Source organism: Calliopsis andreniformis, chromosome 12 (genome assembly GCF_051401765.1).
Source record: "Calliopsis andreniformis isolate RMS-2024a chromosome 12, iyCalAndr_principal, whole genome shotgun sequence".
NCBI classification, from domain to species: Eukaryota; Metazoa; Arthropoda; class Insecta; order Hymenoptera; family Andrenidae; genus Calliopsis; species Calliopsis andreniformis.
This window is the reverse complement of record NC_135073.1, coordinates 13,814,550-13,840,204: the sequence shown is the minus strand read 5'-3', so window position 1 is coordinate 13,840,204 and position 25,655 is coordinate 13,814,550. Positions and strand designations below refer to the sequence as shown.

General features: G+C 40.3%; 1 protein-coding gene across 2 annotated transcripts in view; it reads right to left on the bottom strand.

Annotated features, from left to right (window-relative positions):
* Positions 1 to 25,655, bottom strand: part of LOC143185824 (putative RNA methyltransferase CG11342) — a 40,682-nt gene that overhangs the window by 1,124 nt on the left and 13,903 nt on the right. For both annotated transcript variants that reach the window (XM_076389096.1, XM_076389095.1), the window contains one exon: positions 399 to 614. In XM_076389096.1, coding sequence (XP_076245211.1) covers positions 399 to 602 — 204 coding nt within the window. In that variant the 5' untranslated portion in view covers positions 603 to 614. The remainder of the gene's footprint in view (positions 1 to 398; positions 615 to 25,655) is intronic.

Here is a 25,655-nt window from a genome sequence, read left to right as displayed (position 1 = left end):
CACTTCAGAGCAACAGTCTATATACGTGTTTGAAAGTATCAAAGTCCACTAGATAGCAAACTGCTCGCCACGAGGTTCAAATTAGCGAGCAATTCGCGTCTTCGTACATAATACCTGCTCCAAAGACTTCAAATCACATCGAATCTTCGTAATACTCCAAAGACTTCAAACCATTTCAAATCATCCCAAAACCTAGATTCCTACTCCCACCGCTATCCACAGTCCAGTAATACATAGGTATTTTCCCCAAAAAGCCAGGAATTCCCGGAAGCTGTTAAAGCCTTCCGAGTGATCCTTAAAAAGGGCTAACGTCGGTAAATTTAGAATAGGCGTCGTTTGTAATTTCGGATCACGGCCGACTCATCCTATTTCGTCTGACAGCTGCGTTTCAACCTCACCCCCGCGTTACAGCCGACGTCTAGGCCTACGTATTTCCGGTCCGGATGGGTCGACCGCCACACGCCACGCGGAAGTTGTCGCACGCGCTCTTCCGCAGGATGGAATTGGTAATAATTCATGAAGTTCCCGTGCCTACTCGCGCCCGGATCCGTCTTTTCCTCTTGCTTTTCCTTAGATGGTGTCCCCGTTGCGTCGCCCGACATTATCGACAGGATCTGCAATGCAGTGAGTCATGGATCGATTGATCAACAAGCGTCGTAAGAATTAAGTTTTCTTTTTTCTTTCTTTGCTTTTATTTTTTGAGTGCTGGAAATGGGCACAAGGCAGATGATTTTTTAGTAGCTAGGTATGTTGTACCTTGAAGGTTTGGTCAGCGATCTTTGGCATGCAAAAGGTAGATATCGGTATTTGTTAGGTTATAGGAATTGAAGAGGTTATAAGAAGAACGACTTGGTTTTGTTTCTAGGAGAGTTACAAGAATATTGTAGCTTCTTTAGAGAGTGTTGGCTTTTATAAAGTAGTTAAAGGATTAGTCTGTGATTTAATAGGGAAATTAGGAATGATAAACTGTGGTTAAACTCTAGAGATATGTAGGTATTGGCACATTATAGAATTTTGTGTATATTATATAGATATGTATATTTTCCTATATCTTTTTTCAAGATCCTATACCAAGGAGAGCTAATTATTTTATCTAACCAATCTCATAGACTAACTATGACTACAGAGTGGTGCCATAATTGCATCGGTAATACAGAATAGTACCATTTAGCCCATCTTCCCAGATGTATCATTTCTTCCAAATTTCACTCTCAAAAATTCTACAAATCTCCAAGTACACATCCCTTCAGCAAGGTTACCATTTTTCACGTTGAAACTTCAATTAACGTAAGCGCACTACTTAATCCTCTCCATCCCCCCTCCATCGGATTACGTAACAATAGGCTCGTCGTTAAGTATTATTGAAACTTGTTCGTACGGTTAGATCAGTCAATAAAAGAGTCACGGGAACATCTAGTTCGTTTGTGATAAGGCTTAAATGTAATGTAGCTCGTCTAGACGGCTTTTATAAATTCTCCTGGCGTGCGACCGCTGGCAAAAACAATGCTCGGTGTAGTTGCAAAACGATAAAGGCTGATAGCGAGAGAGGAATGGGGGTCAGAGACGCGGTAAGAGCGGAAGGATCGAGGAGATAATTCGCTGGTGTCCGCGACCCAAATAAATGCAGCCTTCGATCGAGGCTCTCGTGCTCGGGCATGAGGAAGGCCTGAAAAATCGATGATGCATTGTCTTGCTGCTCGCGGAGAAACCAGCTCTCGCGTCACTGATTGCCTTACGATACTTGGATCTTGGATCAACCGATCGCTGCTTTTATTCGAACAGTAGCCTCTTTGATTCTGCGAATCGAGAGAAATCGACATACTAGTACAGTTTTTAAATTGAATTTTAGAAACATTCTGCTCATTTTATGGCCTCTAAAAATAGAGAAATGAGGAAGGTTTTTATATTTTTTTTATAGGTTTTTGGTTAGATAAATATCTTCATTTCTCATGTGTCAAGGAGTTGACGGCGGAACATACTAAATGTCTTGGAATTTGCTATAGGCTATCTTAGTTATGTTAGGCAGTTAAAAGATTTCTTCTGTATTAATCAATCATTCCTACTGAACAGTGTCTGCGAATTAGAAAATACTAATCTTTCATCTTTAAAGATACCTCCATCGCTTACCTCCACATTTCAGACTAGAAAACAATTGTTTCCTGAGAATAGCTTTGTTAAAACAAATATTCCAATTCCTACCTCCACTTATGCAAAAAAGGGTTCCTCAATTTCCAATACTTCCATCTCTTGTTCAAGCCGCCAGGTAACTCCTTAACAGGCAACTCTATTATAAAGCATTATCATTAATAGCTTCTCAAAAACTCACAGCTGTCCACTCTATAAATCTCTCCAAACTACCCACGAGTGTATTCTACTCTGAACACTAAAAGTTGAGTCCCAATAAGCACTAACTCCCAATAAACATTAAATTCCAATAAATACAACTACCTGAAGACACTATAGCCGAGGGTTAAAAATTGATTTTCTGGATATAGCAGTCTGCGACATTCCCTTGTCCTCTTACCCCCGAATTTCAAAGGGACTCCTGAGCAGTCCTGGGTGGCAAGTAGACCGACGAGTTTCCGGAAATTTCGGACGGGCCAAGGCTGACCATAAACCCTGTGGGGATCAGGTAACCCCCGAGGATCTGTTGTGCGAGGAGCACGAGCCTCGCTCCTCCTTCGTGTTCCCTTTTATTTCTGTTTCGCTGGCCTCTCGCCGCTGCCGTGAGGCAATCAAGGGGAAAAAGGAACCAGGAACGGGAATAGCTTCGCGGGGCAGGTGTTGGCCTGTGCACGCGCACCGGTCCAAGAACACAAGGGGCGTCCATTCTACGCGGGTCTTCCCGCGGCAATTTCTCCTTTCTTCAAAGGGCAGATGTGCCTGCAGGCCGGTGCAGAGGCCAGCAGAGCCTCGAACGCAGGAGATAACCAGGATTACGAGGGTCACCTTAAGGCAAGCTGGCTGGAGGTAGGGATGGGATCAAGTTCGATGTGTACTCACGAATTTCAGCCAACTTTGGGAACCTGGCTTTTGTCTCGTGACCTGTGAATGCTAATAGCTATACCGCCCTCAGTATTGCGGTAAATGTCTCAGTGGTTGACCGTGTCCTGGTACATAGACATTAACGTTCATTTTATTCAATTGTAGGCTGAAATTCTGATTTATTAGGTATACCTGACTAGAAATAAAAATTAGTGGGATAAGGTAATATAATTAAAGTATGGGGGTATGTAGTTTTAGGTTGTCTACTTAGTAGGACATTTGACTGTTTAAGTGTTTAGGTATGCGTTTCTTCAGAAGTCGTATTTTGTACCCTTATCATATGAATAAAACGTGTCAGTAGTATTAGTATGTAATGAGAAGTCTCCTGAAATGCATTGCCCTTAATGCTTTTCAAGGGACTTCTTATGGGATACGAATAGTATCTATACAGAGTGATCAATTTAACTGGAAAGTCTCTAATGAGTCTTGGCATCACTTAGAATCCTACATTTACAATAAATACTGCTAACACTGGGAGGGTTTCTAGTTAAACTAATCACTCTATATATTTACTGTTTTTGGATTGAGACTTTTCATGTCTTTCTCATAATTTTCGAGTCTTTTTACGAAAATTTTCTTGAGACACGAGCAACACTTCATCCCATCTCTAGCTACGGAGCCATCGTGTGCCGAGTGTTTTTTCGTCCCGTCAAACAGGCTGAGCTGGCTTCAAGTATCGAAGGTATTCCGCGCGTGGATCGGGATAAAGTTACAAGGGATCAGAACTAATGAATGGCGAAATGCCTTCTTCAAGGAACGTGTCATTCATTCGTGCGTGAACGTGTTCATGGTCAGGGGTGGAAATCGTACTCTTTAAAGGTAGTGTGGAGCGTCGAAGGTATGTGCCTATACTTGTAAAAAGAAGCAAGTGGTTCTTAGTAAAAGAACACCTCGACTAGTAGGACTAGTTCTCTGGAATCCCTCAGCAAATTTAAAGATGCCCCCAGAAAGTAGAAACTCGAGATGCCTGAACCACCTTCTGGCATTTCAAAATATCGTATTTTCTCAGCTGAATTTGCGTACGCGACCAAATCACGTGCACCGAGATAGGCAGAATCAATATGTAAAGATAAGAAGAGTATTAAAAATCCTTAATGTGAGATATCGAAGATAAAAACCTATCGCAATCGAAATTAGGTGGGAGGTATTTCTCCAATTTCGTTTCACCTTCGTTCCCCTTCTCCTCTTCGTTTCTTTTTTCTTCATTCAAAAGCTACAGACAATGAAAAAATGGTTGTCCAACGTAAAACACAGCGAGTGGTTGCAACGAATTTACGATACTCCAGCGTCGGTTGGAAAGGAACGAAACAAGACCACTCGGACCGTGTGGGTGTCTTAAAAGACGCGATGCAAGGAAAAAGGTTAAAAATACAAGTTCTTGATACTTCTTTTTCCTCTTTTCGACGTCTAAAATTGATTCTCATGACCTACCATCGTTATTTTTGCACTTTCTTCGCTCTTCCCGCTCGTTCTTGGACCGTGCTGTCGTGTGCAGGGACACGTCGCTCAGGACAACCGGTGCGAAAGATACCATAGGAACAGGCAAGGTGTTGGCTCATATTGTGTCTCGCATTCTTCATGAATTCATCGCCTATGGCACCTCTGTGCACTGTGTCTCGCTAGTGAACTGGAAAATTGCATTTCGTGACAATGGAATGTGCTTTGGAACGCTGGAGTTGTCCTCTTTGCTAGAAGCGGAGGTTTTAGTTTATCGATCGAGGGGCGACAGAACTCGTCATATGAAAATTTCGTTACAGTGAGCAGAATAAATCCATTTACCATTGAAGTTACAGTAAAATAATCCATCTGTACATAAGAGGATGTATCGCAAGAGTCCCGATGACAAAGCAGTTTCTGCCTATACATCGTTAGGAACATCAACGAGAGGAGAGGCAATGATTTCAAATAAAAACAGCCTCGTTCTTCCGTGTATTCTCACTCCTGATGTTATCTCGAAATTGTTCGGGTTGCGTGTACTGTACCATATTTGCGCGTAGAACGTTACACAGCGTCGTCCCACACAATGGGACGATTTATTACGTCGGAACAGTGATTTCGATATCGAGGCCTCGGATAAAATTAATACTCCTCGTTACCGAGACCCACCTGAAACAACGTTTCTGTTAAATATCCATTTGGAAAATTTGATCTATGACCAGTTCGTGATATGTCGCGGGAAATCTTTGCGAACATCTTAGGCGGTCGTCGGTGATCTCGAGATCCTTCATACTTTAATACGATTTTCCCTCGAACCCATTTTACGTGCCTCTGTATTTGGAGATGCTTCGTTATGCGTTTGGTAACAGAAGATTTATTAGGATATCAAACTATATAAATTAAATATGAAATTTCTGACTCTAGCAGTTTTAACACACTAGTTTCTACATTATTAGACAGGAAACTTATAAAATATATCATACCTTTGTACAAGATATCTTTTTTCTAATAAGGTATTATTTTTTTTATTTTTCTAACATCTTGTAACAATGAATGGAAAACGTAATAATTCTTTTTTTTATTCTAATATTTCTATTATATTTTGGCTTTTAACGTGTACGCCAAAATTCTAAAATAATCGAAGGGTTAATGGAAATTTGCGAATAAATTAGTCCCACTATTTGAAATTACGACACACGCTGCATAGCGATGCTTATTTATGGGAAGAGCTTATTTAGACGAATCGCGGACAGATTGCATTTCACGGCATAATTAGCCTAATAACCTTCGACAGAGAGTTGGGTCGGTCTAGAAACCCAGCTTCATAACACCGAACCCGCGTAATATTCGCGGTAGATGAAAACTCGATATTATTCTCATCCACGTTTGCCAAATATGACCTACTAATACTTTTATAGCGACGAAATAGGATCTGCATCGGTATTTCTATTCCAGTGGGGCTCGCGTAAGTAGGTGACTGAGATATTCATGATGGCAAATGGAAGCAGCGAGTTTTATTCATCATTTTCGCATGCATCTTTCAAGAAGTTGCTTAATGATTGCATCGACGCTATCGAGGAACTTTAGAAAAAAGAACGTGTGACATCATTTTTATGAGCTTCATATTCCGTCACGTTTTCTTGTCATTTTTTGCTATATTCTTGAGTTAAATAATTAATACGTATTTAACAGAAAAAATAGATATTTTTTTTATTTATGAACCTAGTTTCTGTAGTTAGTCTCTGCCTGAACAGTATGTAGTGAATTTAAAGGTTATGTGTTACGAGATTTAAAATCTCATAGAGCAATTAGCTAACATCTCCTTCCATTATTTTTCTATGTATACGACAGGTTTTCTAATTACTCATACTCGTAGGTAAAATATAAATAAGACCAATTTCAACTACGACACGTAATGTGACTTCAGCTTAAAGTTGTTCTTCATTTGGTTATCCCCATCTAGGGATTTTCCAAATTCTTCAGAGGGAGTTCCAGGCAGATTTCTAAGAACCCTTAATCCTGAATTACAGACTTCTATTTCGTTTCTCTTACTTGTTCCACAGATACCTAGCTAGCATATCAAAATATAATGAGAAATAAGTATAGGTGTACCCTATTAGTAAACAGTTCTAGTATAAACGTAATACTATTGTGCAAGGAAAGATAACTAGAATCCATATTCGATCTTATCAGGAATCGGTGAAGGTTCAGCCACGTAAGTCGAAGACAATCGAATCGTTTCGACGTGCGTAACTTCCTGTACAGCCAAGAAAATATTTCGGGAACAAGGGACAACGAACTTCCATAGTAGGTTCCTATTTGATGATACATTGCCGCGTTAGTCATCAGCGTCTCGTCATCATTGACTCTGAAACATGTAACGCCTGAAGGCATTCTAACGTGTCGCAACACTCTTTGGCTTGTGCTCTTTGTAGAATCACGTCATTGCACCCAATGACACAGGTATCGTAAACAAATCAGTGTCAGCGTCGTTTAAGCGCTGCTAATAAAAGCAGCGAAAACGATACCAGCCGTAAGGAAATAGAACAAGAGACATCTGCGTTTGTATTCTGCAGTTTTGAATCACGATGAATCAGTCACATCTGTTTCATTATGTCAATGGAGATTGTACCTATGCGAGGGAAAAAGTGATAACTCGGAATTGGAGGACTGGGGATTAGATTAGTTCGTTAATGATTTATGTGAGGTACTACAAATACAAATGATCAAAAATTGTAATGTATGGAGTACCTACTTGAATGAATTTAGTACACAATTTTGCTCATTTCAATTTTTCAACTCGTGTCAATAATATTCTCAGATAATAGTAATATTCAGAATACTAATACAAATAGTATTCCCAAAATGTAAATCCTAGGAATACTGGAAACCTCGACCAACCAAAAGCAATCAAAGACTCTTCTTCAAACCTAAGTCAATAGGTACGAATATTAACCCTTCGCCAGCAACCTTACTTTCACTGAAACCATTTGCAAAGTAAGCCCATACATTTCGTGTACGTTTCAATATTTTCAAAAACAAAGAAAAATCTCTTAAACACTGTTCCAAGTTTCCAGAACATCATGTAATAGTTTCTATTGCTATATCTTAATTTTGTTAAATAAAGCAGAAATATAAATGGTAAGGCCATAAATAGGCCATAAGGCCATAAATAGCTCAGGTTGCAAACGAAGGGTTAAACTTTCCCTCGCTAATTAGAACCCACACCAGCTACCCCAATCGCGAATCGCCTATCGCAATAGGCGGGACGCGTCAGTAGGGCAGAGTGGCGGTAGCACAGAGGAAGGGTAAATATTTTTCTGGCGCCATACCATTCAACAACACCAAAAGACAGCTGTGTCCGTCCCTCCCTCTGTCCCATTCCCTTTTCCTCTCCACAACATCTCGAGGAGACTAAGTTCGTCCAGGTAAAGTAAAATGCCTCCCGGAAGTCGGCCGTAAAGCGATCCTCTCGCATCCGGCGTATTCAGGGCTCTCCCCGCGCCAGGGAAATCCGCTTTTTCCGGATTTTCATATCCGTACAAAACCAAAACGTGGCCCTCTCGCGATCGACGATCCCCTCGACAAAGGGGCGCCGTTTCTAAGTCATCCAAAGGTTTCGTGCAGGAACAGGAAGTAGGTGTGCAGAGCGTGGGCCGTTTCTACGCTTGTACTCCTGTGTTGCCTTCAATGGGAGAATCCTGAAGGATCTTGTATTCGACACGCGCGTGTTCGAGCCGATTTTCGAGGGATCGCGACGAATGGATTCCGCAAACACGACTTTATTCCGCCTCTTTCTGCGCTCTGGAATTTCTGGATTAGGAGCTTTCTACAGTTTGGGATCTCTTATGGGACGTAGCTTTCGTCGAGTCGTGGGGCTAGTGGACCCTTTGGGTTAACCCTTGAGAGCTGCCGCGGGTGAAAGTTCACACAGAGGGGATACTTTTTTTAGGGTTGTTGAAAAGGGAAGAGAGAAGGTGTTGATTGGGTGTTTGTAAATTTTTTCAATTTTTTTGTCTTTGCTTCTTGAGACAGATGGTTTTTTATTGATTAGATGAATCTTCTGAGTTTCTTCTTGAGATGTTACGCTAGTGTTAACATGTGAGGAGTAGGATTTGTAACCAAAGCTGTTGGAAGCATAAGACAGCGTAATAAATAAATCTGGGATTAAAGTTTTTTCTGTAAATATAAGTCTATGTGAATTTTAAGCCTCTACTTGTGATAAATAGTAACTGAGCTACCACAGTGCAGTTTAGTGAATCCTCAATTTTTTGTTTCGAGGACCAGGGAATTCCCCAGAATAAATCGGCACTACCAACATGTAATAACTAAGATTTGAAACTGAAAGGGATTTTGCGCACAATTCTATTTGACCAAAGCTTGCGCGCGTGTCTTCTACCTGTTTCACTGCTAGCGTTATCGGAAGCTTGGGAATGTTCTCACACGCTCGCGCGCTTATCACTTCCGTGACTCGAGCAGCGTCGTCGTAATCTGACGCAATTTCCCGCGAAATCGATAACGTTGGCATTTCTGAGCTTATTGTTCAGTTTATGCAGGAATTTTGACGTCTCAGAGGGGGGAAGTATTTTTTCTAACAGACACGCTCTTTCTTCCAGGATCCTGATTAACGTTTACGCGATTCTGAATTGTGCCTCTCATCTTTCCAAGTCTTCGGTTATCAAGTGTTTTTTATTTATGTATTTTTATGAACAATTCGTGCGAATAGAATTATTCAATGTATACTTCGAGGAACAGATTTACGTAATTATGAGCGGGGAATGAAGCATCCACGTGTTCCATTGTCTAAAAACGAGCTTAGGAAAATCCGGGTGAAAATAGTTAAGCTTCAGGGAAAAATGAGTCGAGAAATTATTGGCTGTTGATTCGAAGTGACAATGGCTATTGAAAATTGCAATACGTGTTTTTTTACTAGGGTTGCATACATAATACTACGCAATATTGAACACATATGCATAGTGGGATAGAGATTGATTGTTGTATGAATAGATAAAAGGTTTAATGATGCATGTAATTTATTAACAATCGTATAATGAGAATAGTGCAACTATGTAGAAGTTAAAAATTGTACAGTTTGTATGCATAGACGTCGAAGAAGAATTATTCAGCATTCTTTACCTATACATTTTGCTTAAGTGACTATTGATTTGCGTAACCATTATAATCAAAGATTAAAATCGATCTGAAGTCTGAAAAAGTTTCCATTCGTGAAAATATAAAGATACGATCATTTATTTATTTAATTCATGATAGGTACTTTAAAGAACAGAAAAATTGTGATAGAATGAAAATCCAAATTTGGAAGTGAAGCTAGAATTACCAACAATAAACCTGCATGATTTTCACAAAAGAATTTCATGTCAATTGTTTCAAGTATTTCAATATAAACAAAGAACGCGACAGAAATCGAATTTCTCGGTATCGTCTAAAATATTGCAAAATTAATGTCTACAGTAACTTTCGCATTTGTGTTCGATCCTAATCATTAACAGCCTCAAACGCATGCATAAAGAAACGTCAAGCGGTAAATTCCACCTGTATCTCTTTTAATCAAAAGATATCGCCAGCAAGAATCAAGCTCAAGTAAGAAAGAAGCTTCTGCTCTACAATCTTTCTCTTTCCTTATTACTAATTACATCTTAATAGAAGAAAATCCAAAGAATAACTAAATTCAACTCGATCAGTTGAAAAACAGCACAACTAAAATAAATAGAATTTCCATGCTAGGATCAAGTATCTCAGTATATGGTTCTTGGACTAGCTCTGCTCTCCAACTCACCGATTCATTTCTATTTACGTTAATGAGTTCAGGCTCGAGGAAACCCCGTGTAACTTATGGCAATATAAGACCATGATGTCAAAAACCTGACGCGTTGCAAGTCGGTATTATTGTTCTGTAGAAATTGTAGAACACGCGGAACTTGGAAAGTTCCTGGAACAGGAACACTGTGCCACGTCTATGATGGTGATGTCAGAGAGTCAGAACTTTCGCGCGCGCGCACACAATTGCAATTTCCGCGGATACGCGGACGTCAGCGAAACATACGTTGCATCCGGTTCGTCTCTAATTTGCCGTTAAAAGTCCCACGGTCCACAGGAAGAGCGAGTAAAACTGGATCGCGGATGAAGACACATTTAGTTCTTCACCGGGGAGAAAGAATACTTACATGTTCCGCGGCGGCGAGTTAGGCTATTTTTTTCCTTGAGAAACGCAGGCATCCTCTTCTTAGACGAGTCTAAATTGAATCGAGCATTGCTGGTTAGACTCTCGATAAGAATTAAGCCTCAAGTTAGTTGAATTCAAACAGAGGAAATGTATATAATACTAGATATTAGCTCTATCTTTAAAAAATGAAATATTCAAGTAGTAGATAGTAAATTCAATAGACTAAAGCAGGTTTAATTAGTTTTCTATGGATGATCGAAATGTCTTATTCAGTCGTCGTCTCGAGAGTGTTCGTCATTCACCGTAGCCCTCGTAATCTCCATCGTCCCAGTTATTCGAAAAGAAAAACACTTGAATGAACGATTTCGAGTCTGTTGAGTAAGATACATCGACTATCTGCTGGTCGACGGCAGAGATTCTCCTTGATGTCCTTCAGTCTCACTCGATAAATTCTCGTGCACGCGATTTCAAAGGGTTCAACCGCGTAACTAGGTCATCCCAGTAAGGATACTTCGTAGGTATTAAAAACACCGACAGTTTGTGATAAAAATATATGAGTATTATACAAAAGTCTCTTTCAGGCTAGCAAAAATCCTCTTAATATTTTACTGAGGGTGATCGAACAGGTGTCGTGCAGCTTCCTCAAAATTCCTCGATTCTTTTCTTAAAAAACATGGAGATTTTGTGATATTCTTTTTAAGCAATCGCTGCTCGCGGAGCTAGCGCAAGCTCGACCTTTCCAAACAATGAATGATATCATTCCTTTTTCTCGTTAGCGAATTAGTAATAAGCCTCGCGAAGGTGAGCGAAAGAGTTCCCCGTGACTCGCCTACCAAGAATATCACAATCGACAAAATACTCAATACGCTTTGCTAGTTTAGATACAGCAACGATAAGTAATCCCTTTCGAGTTGCTCAGAATGCATATCGGTGCACGAACTGTTCAATTTTCCGCCTCTGTTCTGATATTGACTCCGCGTTCTCTAGCAATGAATAATGTTAATAAAGGTTACAAGTTCGACGCATTTATGCATTACTTGCATACTACATTTCAACTCGCGACTAGACTGGAAACAATGAGTTCATGGAGGATAACAATCATTCTTCAGAACACATGATTTTTTTAAATATTAAAGTATGTAAATATTAGTCTCCACCTTCGTCAACTTTTAAACCCCAGTACTACTATTATAGATAAAATATTTATCGTTGTACACTGTTTCCTGTTTCCTCATTTAACTATTTTCTCATTTCTTGGAATTGATACTTCATTTTCCTCCACTTTCAAGCTTGACAAAAGGAAATCAATCGAGTTTCTTCGAAAAATTAAAAGACATCCCTAAGATTACTTCTCCAAAGTTTGCCAAAGTTTCCTAAACTCAATCTGGACCTGAACCACCAAAGCAACCCCTGCACAATCAACATAGACATCAAACATGTATTAAAATACAGAAACACGATAATTCTCAAGCCAGCAAATACCTTCCAAACCCTCAACTCACCAAGAATCCTCAAGCATCCTCAATCCTCCATCTTCAATCCACGCGTCCCTAGTCTCTCAAAAAAATCTGCAAGCAATCGTATCCCAAATTCCAAGCCCCACTTCTCAGATCGTGCCCTGTCTGAAGTAGAAGCGAACCGAATCGGCGCGGCAGGGAATTGAATTTCCAAATGGCGAAGTGGAACGATCTTTGGGGCAGGAGGCGAGAGAAACGGCGGATTTTACGGATCTCGTTATCAGGGCCGTTTCTCAATCGGGCTGGCGCGGTGGCACGTGAGCAAACCGAGCCAATCCCCTCGCGGTCGTGAACGAAGCAACTCCGTTTCGCAATCGGCGAGCCATGGATCGGCGCTCCATTCTGTACGATAAACCGTCGTGCCGTCCCACCTTCTTCTTTTTTTCCACGGTATCGACCTTCGTCTCGAGCCCCCCAGACACGTCGGTTTCGATCGGCCAGGACCGCGGTCACACGCGCTCCTCGCAATATCGGCCCCTCGAGGCCGAGGCTGATCTTACGTTTCTAATCCGAGTTTAACGAATCGTTGCCCCATCGCGGTTGAGGTACAGGGTCACGATGCCTAGCGCCTGCGTGCAGGGGAGACGTAGACGGGGATGAGATGGTGTAATGGGATGGTGCTCTCGTTATAGGCTCGGTGAGAGGATGGTCGTATCTCGGTTGGGATCGATTGAATATTTGGAAGCTTGAAAATTGACAGATTTGAAAAATGTTGAATAGTTGAGAAGTTGGAAAATGTTGAAACGTTGAGGAGTTGAAAAATGTTGGAAAGTTGAGGAGTTGAAAAATGTTGAAAAGTTGAGGAGTTGAAAAATGTTGAATAGTTGAGAAGTTGGAAAATGTTGAAACGTTGAGGAGTTGAAAAATGTTGAAAAGTTGAGTAGTTGAAAAATGTTGAAAAATTGAGTAGTTGAAAAATGTTGAAAAATTGAGGAGTTGAAAAATGTTGAAAAGTTGAGGAATTGAAAAGTTGAGGAGTTGAAAAGTTGAGGAGTTGAAAATACTGAAAAGTTGAAGAGTTGAAAAGTTCAGGCGTTGAAAAAATGTTGAAAAGCCGAAAAGTTGAGGAGTTGAAACATGTTGAAAAATATTGAAAAGTTGAACCATCTTCAAACATTGAGAAGTTGAAACCTCATCAACGCCTTTTCCCTCAATAAAAAGACTGCAACATCATTCCAAAGCCTTAATCCTACACCTTATCGAGGTAAAATGCGGAAATACTTATAAGAACTTTACATTACCTTAGTTTCCTCTTTCCATTAATCTTCGATAAAAGTACTTCATTATACAATACAAACAGAAAAACAAGGAAAGAGCAGAGAACGAACGATAGGAAAAAGAACGATAACACTAGATATTACGGACTGTAGCAAATACAATGTTCCCTAGCGTATGTTTCGCAATATTCAATGAAACATATCGAGATAACAGTTATTCATATTTTTGTTTTGCTCGTCTTGTTGCATCACTGCGTTGCAACAGCGGCTCCGTGTGGAAAGAGCAATCAGGCTCGTCTTTTGCTCTTTTCCTCAATGGACGCCGACGATGTTTCCCTTCGTTCTCTGTGAAATCAGTAGCATTCAAGGTGAACCTGACGCAAAAAACGAGTATGGAGATACATAGGTAGCGCGTGCACGATTTGCATTCTGTGGCGTCTTGACAGTGATCGAGATCAACCATTTCAGAGCTGAATGCATCTGACAATAGAACTACTAGTATTTCCATCCACGCATGATACTAAATACTATACTATATATTCCATATTTTTACTAAGATGAAATGACACTCATCCAAAATTACTTCGTTGAAGAAGATAATAAATATTTATATTTTATGTTAAGAAATCAGAAATATTAAGAGTCACCAATGTGCAAAGCACTGAAGTTCTGAAGACAATATAAAATACTTTTCACTCGAGATGAGTCTATTAATATTAATACAAAACTTTCAAAAATTACAGAGTGACCTATCTTTAAAAAGCAATCTATATAATTGAAGAAATAATATGTCTCTAAATTCCATTTAGCGCCAACTCGTAATAAACAGAATGATCTGATATTAGCACGCAACACTAAATCGTACCACTGATTGTGACCGCTTTGGTAGTTTCATCGTCGATCTCGGTCGATCTAGAAATAGAATTTTGCTCGCGCAGGTGAAATAGTTTATATTCGAGGACAATTGGAGGATCGAGTATCTTCAATGACACGCGATTTACCAATCCTCAGACCTTCTCTCTCGATCTCCCCGCCCTCTCCTCGCGTCTCTCTCACGCTAGCTGTCCTTCGTTCCGAGAGGCAAAACCTGCCAGACTCGCCGAGTTAAATGCGAGAATGAACCGAGTGCGGGATACGATATGTGGTAGGTAGTACTTCCTAACAGACGATTGCAGCATCACGTTTCCGGTGTGTGTTTCAGCGTTACTAGAGTACATTATGACACTATTCATTTGCATATGTAGGCTATTTACACTTCGTAGGAAAATTAAAGGATTACTAACTTCGAGACGAAAAATTGTCGATAGTTCACTTGCTGTAACTTTGTGAAAAAAAATCGTGCTGGAGTAAACTTAGTCTCATTTTAAAGGGCAAAGCCTCTACTTTCACGCCCCTGCGTTGAATTATCCTGGAGGCCACTTTATACTTAAACACAGGGTGTGAAAGAGAGGATTGCATTTCTCCGAACATCTTCCAACTTCAAGCGTCTGTACGGAGCTTAATAAATTTTTTTCGTCATCTAGCTTAGGGTGAAATTAAAGTTGGGAGTCTACCCTTTATAATGAGTCTTTAAAAAGTGATCTACGATTTTTTTTCGCCGAGTTATCGCAATTTGAATGAAATGGTACTCAAAGTACATTTTAAATGAAATATATCCAAGGTATACTAGTCAGTCAAAGTACGATAACTCGGCGAAAAAAAATCGTAGATCGATTTTTAAAGGCTCGTTGGAAAGAGGAGACTTCTACCTTTAATTCTACCCTAAAACAGATCGCGAAAAAAATTTATTAAGCTCCATAGAGGCGTTTGAACTTGGCAAATTTTTTGAGAGAAACCATCTTCTCTTTCTCGCTCTGCAGCCAAATAGAAAATTATCTTCTAGAAAATTCAATTCAGGGGTATGAAAATAGAGACTCTGCTCTTTAATATGAGTCCAGGCTCATCGCTGTACGATCTTTTTTCATGAAGTTACAGCAGTTCAAATATCGACAATTTTCCAGCTCAAAATTGGTACAATTTATTAAGTATACCTAGAAGATCAGTATTATTAGATATCTGAAAAGTATTATTAGACACCTTCTAAAGAAACACGAGTCTGCTATCAAGCTTATATATAACATTGTACCGAGTTCGACGAACCAAGATTTCCTCGGCTCGAACAGATCTTGAACGCTCGAGTAACTTTCGACTCATCGCGCGTGCACAGGATGGGCTAAATACCTTCTCGTGGCAGATCACGTTTTTTATTACTCTCGTTCGTAATTGGTGCCGAAGAGAGCTCGACGTTTTTCCGTACACGTGCATGCTCGTCGAAGGGTGCTACCAATACCGCCACAGTGCAATTACACGCGTGCCTGTCTCCTTGCGGTTGCGTTATTACAGTGTCATCAGCGCTGCGTTGCTGTGGTCACGCGAGAAGGTACAGGTTTGGAGAGAGCATTGAAGGTAGCGTTGGATTGGAGAGGAAGATCTTGTGTGGTCTACTATGCATTTAAAGAATCTTGGATAAATTGTGGGAATTAAAAAACAGATGCTAAGCGGAGCAACAATAATTATGTAGTCCACTATGTGTTTAAGAAATCTTTAAGGAAAATAGTGGAAATTAAAGAAAAAATATTAGAGAAAATTCTGAAGTTTTTGGAGGTACATAGAATCACAGATTAGTCGAAGACATATCTTCGTTAATATTAGTTGTTAATTGTTTCTGATATAATGTCCTAATGATGATCAAAAATCTAAGGTTATTTGTAAGAATATTCCTACGAGATTTTTGTACTTGATGCATTATACAGTCAACGAAATTCTCAATTCTCCTTAGTTTGAAGATGTCGAAGATAGTGTAATGGTATGTGTAGGTATTGTAGCAATATCGTGCAAGGTAACAGTTTGATTGAACGGTTTAATTTGAGCAAATTGTGGGCTGTCCGATTAAGATTGATTTACGAGCAATACTGGCCATTTTTAAATCGATATCGAATCAATCTGGACCGCACTGGTTTCACTCGATATCGGGCATTCATATTTTAAGCCACACACGTGGTGGACATTTAAAAAAGCACGTAACCTAGAAACAATACAAGAGTACGTGGAATTTTAAAAACTGAAACCATTCTTCATACCAGTTATCGATAAAAATAAGTATCCTAAAGTTTCATGCTTTCTTAAGTCCACGAAATATTGGTCCATCGATAAATTTATTTCTTAGAGTTTAATAACTTATACACTTGGTACACCTTAATTTTACCTTGATAGCTTTCTTCGCCTCTTCAATGAGGGAAGTGAACAAAATTCCAAGTTCTAGAAATCTAATTCCTAGGATATGTTATAAGCTAAATTATATATCTTCCAACGTTTTAGTATCACTGATATTATTACTAATCTATCCAAGTATTGTCTCGATACAAATCCACTGGGACAATCATGTTTCCTTGAAGCTATCTTAGTGTCTCGATATAAGTTCGCTTCATTGGAAGCTTACTTATCAGGTAGAAACATGAACTTCTTTTTGGAAAGGCAAATGATAAGTAAAAGAATAGTTCCAAGAATAAATGAGTATACCACTGAACTTGTATCGAGGTAATACTATATTACAAAAACAGAGTCCTCCATACCACGCCCAAAGTAATTACCAACTTGGTAACACCAACTACACCGCCCCAAAACTTCACCTCGCTGCGCACAGATTCCGTGGGTGGTACGCTAAATATTTCCACAGCGCGGTGCACGCAATGCACTCGTCGCGATTCGCCAAATTCAGAATTGCATAAGGATTCAGGTCCCACTCCCTTCGCCCTGCGTCGCGCTGGGATCGTTTCGGCGTTACGCAAACGAGTGTAGGTGATCAGATTTTGCGCCTCCCTTGCTTCACCTGCGCACCCACACGCGCGTAGGCGTGAAAAGTGTTGCTGGCTCGCTCAACACGCGTGTGTATACATGCGTGCGTTTAACGAGTGTTGGGACACGGTTGCATCGGAGCTAAGTGTTCCTGAAACGAGCACGAACGATGCCTGGCGAGCTCTGGCCTGGTGGGGACCACGAAACGCAGCGAGCCTCGAGCCGAGGTCGACATTCTCCCATGACTGTCGTTTCGCTCGTTCCCCGCGGATCGTCCTCGAAAATCAACGAATCGAGCGTTCATTGTCAGCGACGACCACCAGACGATCGGCTAGCTGACTTTGAAACGTGTCATTGGTCGGATCCGCCTTGCTGACTGCGCTGCCATTGAGCTGCGGGCTGTGGGTCGATCCGACAGACGTAATCGTTTTGGAACGTCAGGCATCGTTCTCTTCTTTCGTTGACTGTGTTTTATTTTTTCGAGGAATATGCCAGCACTGTGCTCTGCTCGAGAGATGAGCCCTGAAAGGTATGCAGGCTGATTGGTCAGAGTAGAAGAGGACACGCCCAGTCTCGGGTATGCTTTTGATTCTTGCGTGCAATTCGCCATGGCAGCTATGCACACAATGTAGATCGAGAGACTCTTCTTGCCTCTGTGCCATCTTGGGGATCATTTCTTCAGCGGAGCACGGTACCTCTTTTTTGAACTATAAGGGTATGTGTTCACTTGAGAGTAAAACTATGGCGAGTTGCTCTTGATAGTACTTTTTAACAGTGTATTTACTGTGAGACACTGAGCTTAAAGTTTAGAGTAATTGAGAGTGATTGTCAGAGATGAACACATTATTTGAGAGTACTATTGAGAGTAGCTTGTGATAGTTTTACTCTGAAGTGGACACGTACCTTGGGTTAGATTTTAAGAAGATTTTAGGAGATAATATGTAATTAGAGTTAATTAGGTCTGAATTAGGTATAGCTACGTTTTGTTGTTTTATAGATATTTACGTCAACTTAGATTAGAACTACATGCTGTTATGTAAATTAATAGTAGACATTTTTAAGACTACAAATTGCTACCTGCATATGAATGATGTTGTTAGAATTTTAATGTATATTTATGACCTTTTTACAATTGACTGATGATTGAAGTGACAGCTAAACACTATGTTTAGATGGTACAAAGCTAATATGAAAAATATTAATAAATTACATACATTTCCCTAATGAAGATCCCGTGACCTGTTCATATTAACATCTGCACCCTACAGTAAAAACTCGAGTTCTGCATTGATCGATAAACGCTATGTTCAAATATCTCGAAGTGAATGTATTCACAGTATTACAGCTAATGCATTATATTGAAATGATTATTCAGTACTTTAAAAACGTTGATTAGGTCTCTCACGAACAGGTACTTGAGAAACACATACGTGCATGTATTTCTAAAATTTCTCTTTTTAAATCAGTGACTTATAAGTACCACTTAGCTTCGCAGCCACAGATAAAACCATCGTATAAAAGCTTCCTCTTAAAACAGTCTTCAAAGCATCGTTACTCGAATTTATGTCGAGAATGTCGAGATGCACGTGAGCACTGTGAACAGATGGGTTGGCCCAGTTTCCATCGAAGCCCGAAAATAATACGCCACGTGCACCTTTCCTCATGGCAACACGTTTCCAGAGGGTTGCGGTCAAATTAAAGCGAAACGAGTCGGATCCCTCATGTCCCACCTTCCTCGTTCCTTAGCATCCTCTTCCTCCTCTGCTTCCCTATTGCAGCTGCTCTCTCGACTGCACAACGGAAAATAGAAACTGCGTACAATCGAACAGGATGCGCGTATCCTTTCGAAAATCCGCTTTATGAGGAAACTTTACGCTGCCTCTAGCGACGATATTATTATTCCTCGCAGGTACGAGATCTTTTCATGAGAAGACTGTTGAGAGCTCTCTTCTCTTCTGTCTTCGAAATTTCTTGCAACTCAATGTCTCGAAATTCTGGTTGCTTTGAACCCTTATTTCTGGAGAATTTTAGGACTCAAATTCCTGACGATTTGGGATTGTCGAATAGTGGTAAACATATCTATTTTTGAATACATTTTAAGTCATTCTTCGAAATTATGGAGAAGTACCTTGGTAAAGTCCAGCGTTCAAGGAAGCCAGAAGACTTCTAAATAATTTCCTGTGTGTCACATATGAGCAACCCCTGGCACTCCACTAAACTCTTTCAACGAAGTATGTCTGACTCACGATGCCAGAAAATATGAAATAGCAACTTCTTTCAATTCACCTAATATTAATTTCTTTTATTTAACAATTTGGTCTGTCCCTCGACTCGAAGACAATAATAATTTAACCCCCGAACTAGGAATGCTTGCCCATGCCTGTCGTACCAATTCACCCTATTCGACCAGTCCAAAATACAAATCTCTCACTTCGAATCGCTCCTGGAATCCCTTATCTCTTAACCCCACGCGAGAAGCAGCTTCCCCAGAATTGGCACGTTCATTCACGATCGTTTCCAATCACGTGCCTCCTGCGTTGAAAAGTGGAATAAAGAAAGAAAAAATCCAATCACGATTCCCGGTAGTGCGCGATTATCGTTATCGCGTAAACTTTCCATCGTAACGGGACAGCGTGACACCAAGCTGGAATGCGTTCTTACGTAAATTCCGATTGTTTCAGTGACACCGTGATGATCGACACGCGACGACTGGTGACGTGACGTGCCCCTCGCGAATGAGGAGCGTTGCACCACGATCTGTGTAAATATTACGCGTGTCTGATTCATAGGCAACAATAAACACGGACCCAGCGAGCACGTGAGACAACAACGCCTACGGTTCGATCGATAACGATTATCGTGATTACGTCAGATTGTTGTTTTTAGAGGAGAGAAAGGGGGAGAATGTCGAGGGGGAAAAAAATCGAGATCGAACGATACCGATCACATGCTCGCCGGGGGAGGAATGACTCCCATCGATTGGCAATCATCGATGCAGGTATATCGATTACGTGTCCGGATATACGCGGTGAATACCAGACGATCACGTGGCTCTTTCGCCTTGATCGTAGTTAATCGTCGTAATTCCACGAGTTTTCCACGCTGCACGGAACAGTTAGATCATCGTAGCAAGTAGTTGAAAGCTCTGGAAGATACTCGAGCTAAATGAATGGAATCGTTTAAAGCGGTATTTCCATTGAGAGAATCTGCTGTGATCGTGAGTGGGATTTTTAGAAAGATCTATTGATACATACACTTATGCATGTATTCCTAGATTTTAAAGAAATTTTCCAGTGTATCTTAATACCACTAACACGCTAAATGAAAATGTGTTGAAAATTCTTCTTAAAAGACGACACCATCCTCAGACGTCAAAAAATGAAGATTCAATATTTTACAATTTTCGTTCATAGGTAATTAGCCACCATTTTGCAATATTCTTACTTCTAAAAGATTAAAAAATAACACTGACCTACTCACATTTATATTATCCCGAAAAGACTAAATTTTCCATTTACTAGTTATCTATGAAAACATATCTAAAAACATTTTTAAGGCAGTAGGTAATGTCCTCCCTCAAACACCTGCAAAATCATGAACTTAAAATCTGCACTCCTTAACTGCAACCACAGCCCAGCGAAACGTATCATACTTCACTTAACATGCCTGCGCATTCGTGTCGCAATACCCAAACACGCTGTTAGGCAATTATGTTTACCAGTTGCACGAGCCAATCGGGATTCTGCCATAGAAAGTGGAGGCACACGCGAAAAGGTCATAGATCTCGAGTAGACAGAGCTGACTGATCAGATTTTCCCGAAAGTCCGCGAGAGAAAGCTGGATCTTGGGATCATTGAAACGTGTTCGGGTTCCACGAGTTCCGGGATCGATAATAGAAGCTGTGGCACATCTACACTGTGGATTCCACAGTGAGACGACCAGAGCTCTCGATATCTGTGGCTTTTATCTTGGCACCGCCTTTCCGCCGTTTACGCGTGGGACGATCCCGTGTATCCTTCCCAGAGTTCCTTCGTCCCTATCCTCCCTGTATAGGCGAGGCCTCTGCTCGAGATTATCTGTCTTCCCAGGACGAAGGTCGACACGATTAATGAACCTTGCCAGCCTCGACGACTTTATTAGTCGGTGGAAAATTTGGTATTTCCTGGTTGAGGTGCCTGTGACTTTGGAGGTACACCACGTGGCATCGTTAAGGTGACTGAGCGTGAGCGTGCTTTTTACTCGATGTGAGCTCACGGGTCATTAGCAATAATTAGCTTAGTAACTCAGGCGTTGGTGATTGGGTTTTGGACTGTGGAGGGGCTGAGTGGAGGGGAGAAAAGGGTAATGGTAAAAGTTAGTGGGATAGAGGTGAGATAGTAGCGAGAAACTAAGTGGCTTTTTGTATTTTTGATTTTGAAATATGTGAAAATGGGAAATATTAAGAACAAACTTGGATGATGCATATCTGTATGTCTGCGTCACTGTAGGATGAAAGAGGAATAGCTCAGATTTGTTAAAAATACGGTGTCTATTGTTTTGCTTTTTAGCCACAGTCACGACTCTTTATACTTCACAGCAAAAGTGGTCCCCTCGAAGTTCTTCGAAGGAACTCATAATAGCACTCACGATTTGGTTTTAAAATTGATTGCATAATGTTGTTTTCCTTGTGCTCTCACCACGTTGCTTCCAAGAATTGACGCTTAGTTTTTGTTACAGTCCACGGAGGCTTCCGTCTGTTCCGTGTTTGAAGTTCCGCAGAACGATTTACTGCAACCACAGACTTTAACCGCGATCGACTGTTTCCGTGAGATTTATCAGGCAATGTCCTTACAGTAATGTCCTCACAATTTCAGCTGTTACCACAAATGGTTGTAAATTAATATCGATTTTAGAGTGACTTTGGTACCTTAAATTCACACGATTTGTTACATTCAATTTATATCCTCCTTCTGATTTTTTAATAATTTTATTTGAAATCTAGAAAATAACTGCTAGCTAATCTTCACGTTAATTTCGTTTCGTTCAATTTTTTAAGTGCGACAGATCAATTACTTTATATATTATATTATGTGAAAATTATACCATGCTATTTGTTAACTTCATTCTCAAAATCCTTTGAATTTTCATTTGTATGAACATCTAAATAATTTAGTTTATGATAATGGGACTTAGGTAGAGAAGAGCATTAAAGAGACGAAAATTTCGCGAATTCGAAAAAATTGCATAGGTATATCTTACAATAATTTCCATTTAGAACTAAATTTAGGTAAATGTAGGGTGTAGGTACACTACCTATTCATTTCATACACAATAAAGCCAAATTCAGAACTCTCACATTCAATCAACAGCGCACCATACAATTACTCCACGACCCGGATATATTCGCTCTCCCCACTCAAGGGGTTAATGAGAATGCAGAATATAGATCATCGCTCCAATGATATGCAAGCGTCACAAGTTCACAAGGTCCCAGAATGACGTTCTACGTATAGAAAGAAAATTGAAAATAGTCTCGCCACAAGGTAGCCCCAGGAAAGTAGCAATACAGAAGCTCAACGTTAAAAGCACTAAAATCAGTAGAATAAGGATATCACAGACAGAGTTTCCGCGCAAATCCCCTTCTAGGATACAGTAGGGAAAATCGAGAGGCGGGGATAATAAAATAAATAAAATAACGAGTGTCCCATTGGTCCAATACGACACTCCTTATGTCTTCCTCCATAACCCCCACTACACCTAGGAAGGGAATTCATGCAACAACCCTGATCGAAAAGACAGCTCTCACATTTTCTATAACACATCCTCTCGCCACAGGTCTAAGCCCCAGATCCAAGCAAAATTTCAACAGCACAATACAATAGAACATCCCTTATATCTTCCTCAATATCCCCACTATACCCAGGGAGGGACTTCATGTGGCAACCCTGATCGAAAAGACAGCTCTCACATTTTCTATAATACATCATCTCGCCACAGGTCTAGGCCCCAGATCCAATCAAAATTTCAACAACACAATACAATAGAACATCCCTTATATCTTCCTCAATATCCCCACTATACCCAAGGAGGGAATTCATGTGGCAACCCTGATCGAAGAGGCTACTCTCTCACATTTTCATCGCGATTCCTTCGCGATATTTGCATCGTCTACTCGTGCACACGTACCAGGCGGATGCGAGCCTCGTATTCGTGACACGAATGCGGTACGAATTCGCGTGTCCGGCTGGTCGGCGATTCGCGAAATGCACCGCGAAACAGCCTACGCATCCTGGCTGCCTGGAGGGATACCGGTCTAAAGTCCGGGACGAGGAATCGACCGAAAAATTCTCGAACCGGTTCGTCAGCATTTTCGCTCGTGCCCTGGTCAGGCTCGAGAAAGGATAAATAGTCGAAGGGAGACGTCTGAAGGAAAGGGAAGAAGGGACAGGAGCTTTAACGATGGACAGGAGGCGAGGAGCAAGTGGCTGGAGTCTCTCGATGCACGATGGGCACAGGATATACTTTCTTGGGGCCATTTTGAGTATAGGTATTCTTAGGTACAGTGGGAAATATAGTAGAAGGTTAATTAATTATTGTGTTAATAATACTTGTTAATGTAATAGATTAATTAATAGTATCTTTTTGATCCTTTTATGCTCTGAGTTTTTTGGCTTACAAAGACTGAACAATTAATGTACAGGATTGTGACCAAGGGATTGCCTAATTTCAGTATGAAAGTGTGTACCCTACTTAAGAATTTATTACGTCCTTTCTAGAATATTTATAAATTCCTCTGGACTTCCCCCTCATTCTTAAACAATTCTCACTCCATTTGCATAAATTTTGGAATCGTAACACATATTTTCATTTTGCTTTCGAAATCCGCCTGAATACATTAAAACCCGATCTAAACTGAATATTAGACAGAATTTAATATGAATTAAAAAATTCTTCGTTTCTCGAAGCAACTTTGCATCGTATCACAGAATGTGTCGCAACTCGCAACAGGCTTCCAGTTGCAATCTTTCGTAAGTCGAATACACGTTGCAGTCGTTATCTACGGCTGAAGTAAGAAAATATTCATCCAGTAAACGTTCTCAGAACATCGAGTCTTTATCAATGGCATATTCGAAGCGTATAACTATAATACATACTTGCTCTCTCGATTTTTCTCGGAGCAGTGTTTATAGTCGACGATTCCAGTCGAACAGTGGTAACACTGACAGCAGTTCAATGATACGTTTGTTCGCGACACTGGCTCTTTATATCGTTTGAAGAGTTAATTAAGAAGACTGTTGGTTATATTAGCGCGAACCCATCCCGAAGTAAAGATATAAATGCATCTTGCGCAGTTAGACTGCGCTGCACATTTGTATCCATGAAGTGATACTTGAAACAGAACAGTCTATGTGTGAAATCTAGAGCTACAGTCTCCTATCGCTATAAGCTCCATACTTTATTGAACCACATCTTGGAATTATTTGTAGGGAATAAGTTTTGTGGAGATAACAGTAAGCTAGCAGCATACGAGTTGACTTTTGAAAGAAGTCACGAGAAGTAAGCGAGGTGATAGTGAACGAGGAAACACTGTTCACAGTTTGTATTAAAAAGTGATAGATTAAAGTGAATCTGATTCCTCGATTTTATCAGATATACAAATGTCGTAAAACCTGTGTTATCTATCTTGAACTTTGATTAACTATTAAGTGTATTACTTAATCGTGAACTTGATAGTTGCTGCTTCAAAATTTAGTGGAATTAGAACACATTAACACGTTCACTCCACTGGAGAAGTAATAATTCATCTCTACATTTTGGAAGTCGATGCAAGATTCAGAGAACTATTACGAATACCGAATAAAAAAAAGATGAAGAGAATATATCATTATGAATGAGAACTACATATTTTTTAGTCAAAAACTCAGCAAGAGTCTAATGAAAATATCGTGAAGAAAATTATGTTGACTCACGTGTGGGTCATAGGACAGTGAACGTGTTAATAAAGGCTTCTTCTTTAAGTAAATTAAGGATTTATTCTTTGGCAGAGGTAGAGGACCTCCACATTGCGCATTGCAGATTCTACAACGATACTTCTCGATCGATTCTGATACAGCACACTTGTCACTGTGTCGGTGTGCGCACGTGCTGTCCAAATCAGACTGAGTACTTACAAAATTTCATTTATCTTTCCCCCTTTCTTTCAAGGTAATAAACACAACAAGGCTTTAACACATTCTTAGCAAAGCAAAATTCCAATTTTCAATTTCTGATCCTTACTGTCTCCTTCAAACTACCGCCTCAATCAAGAAATCAACTCAACAATCAACCTATCCACTATCAACCAGTAACCCCCAAAGTACCAATAGACTCTGAAAAGCAGCTCCTTCAAAACACAATCATTCCTTCTTCCCCAATTTCCCGCATAATCAAAGTCCACAACCA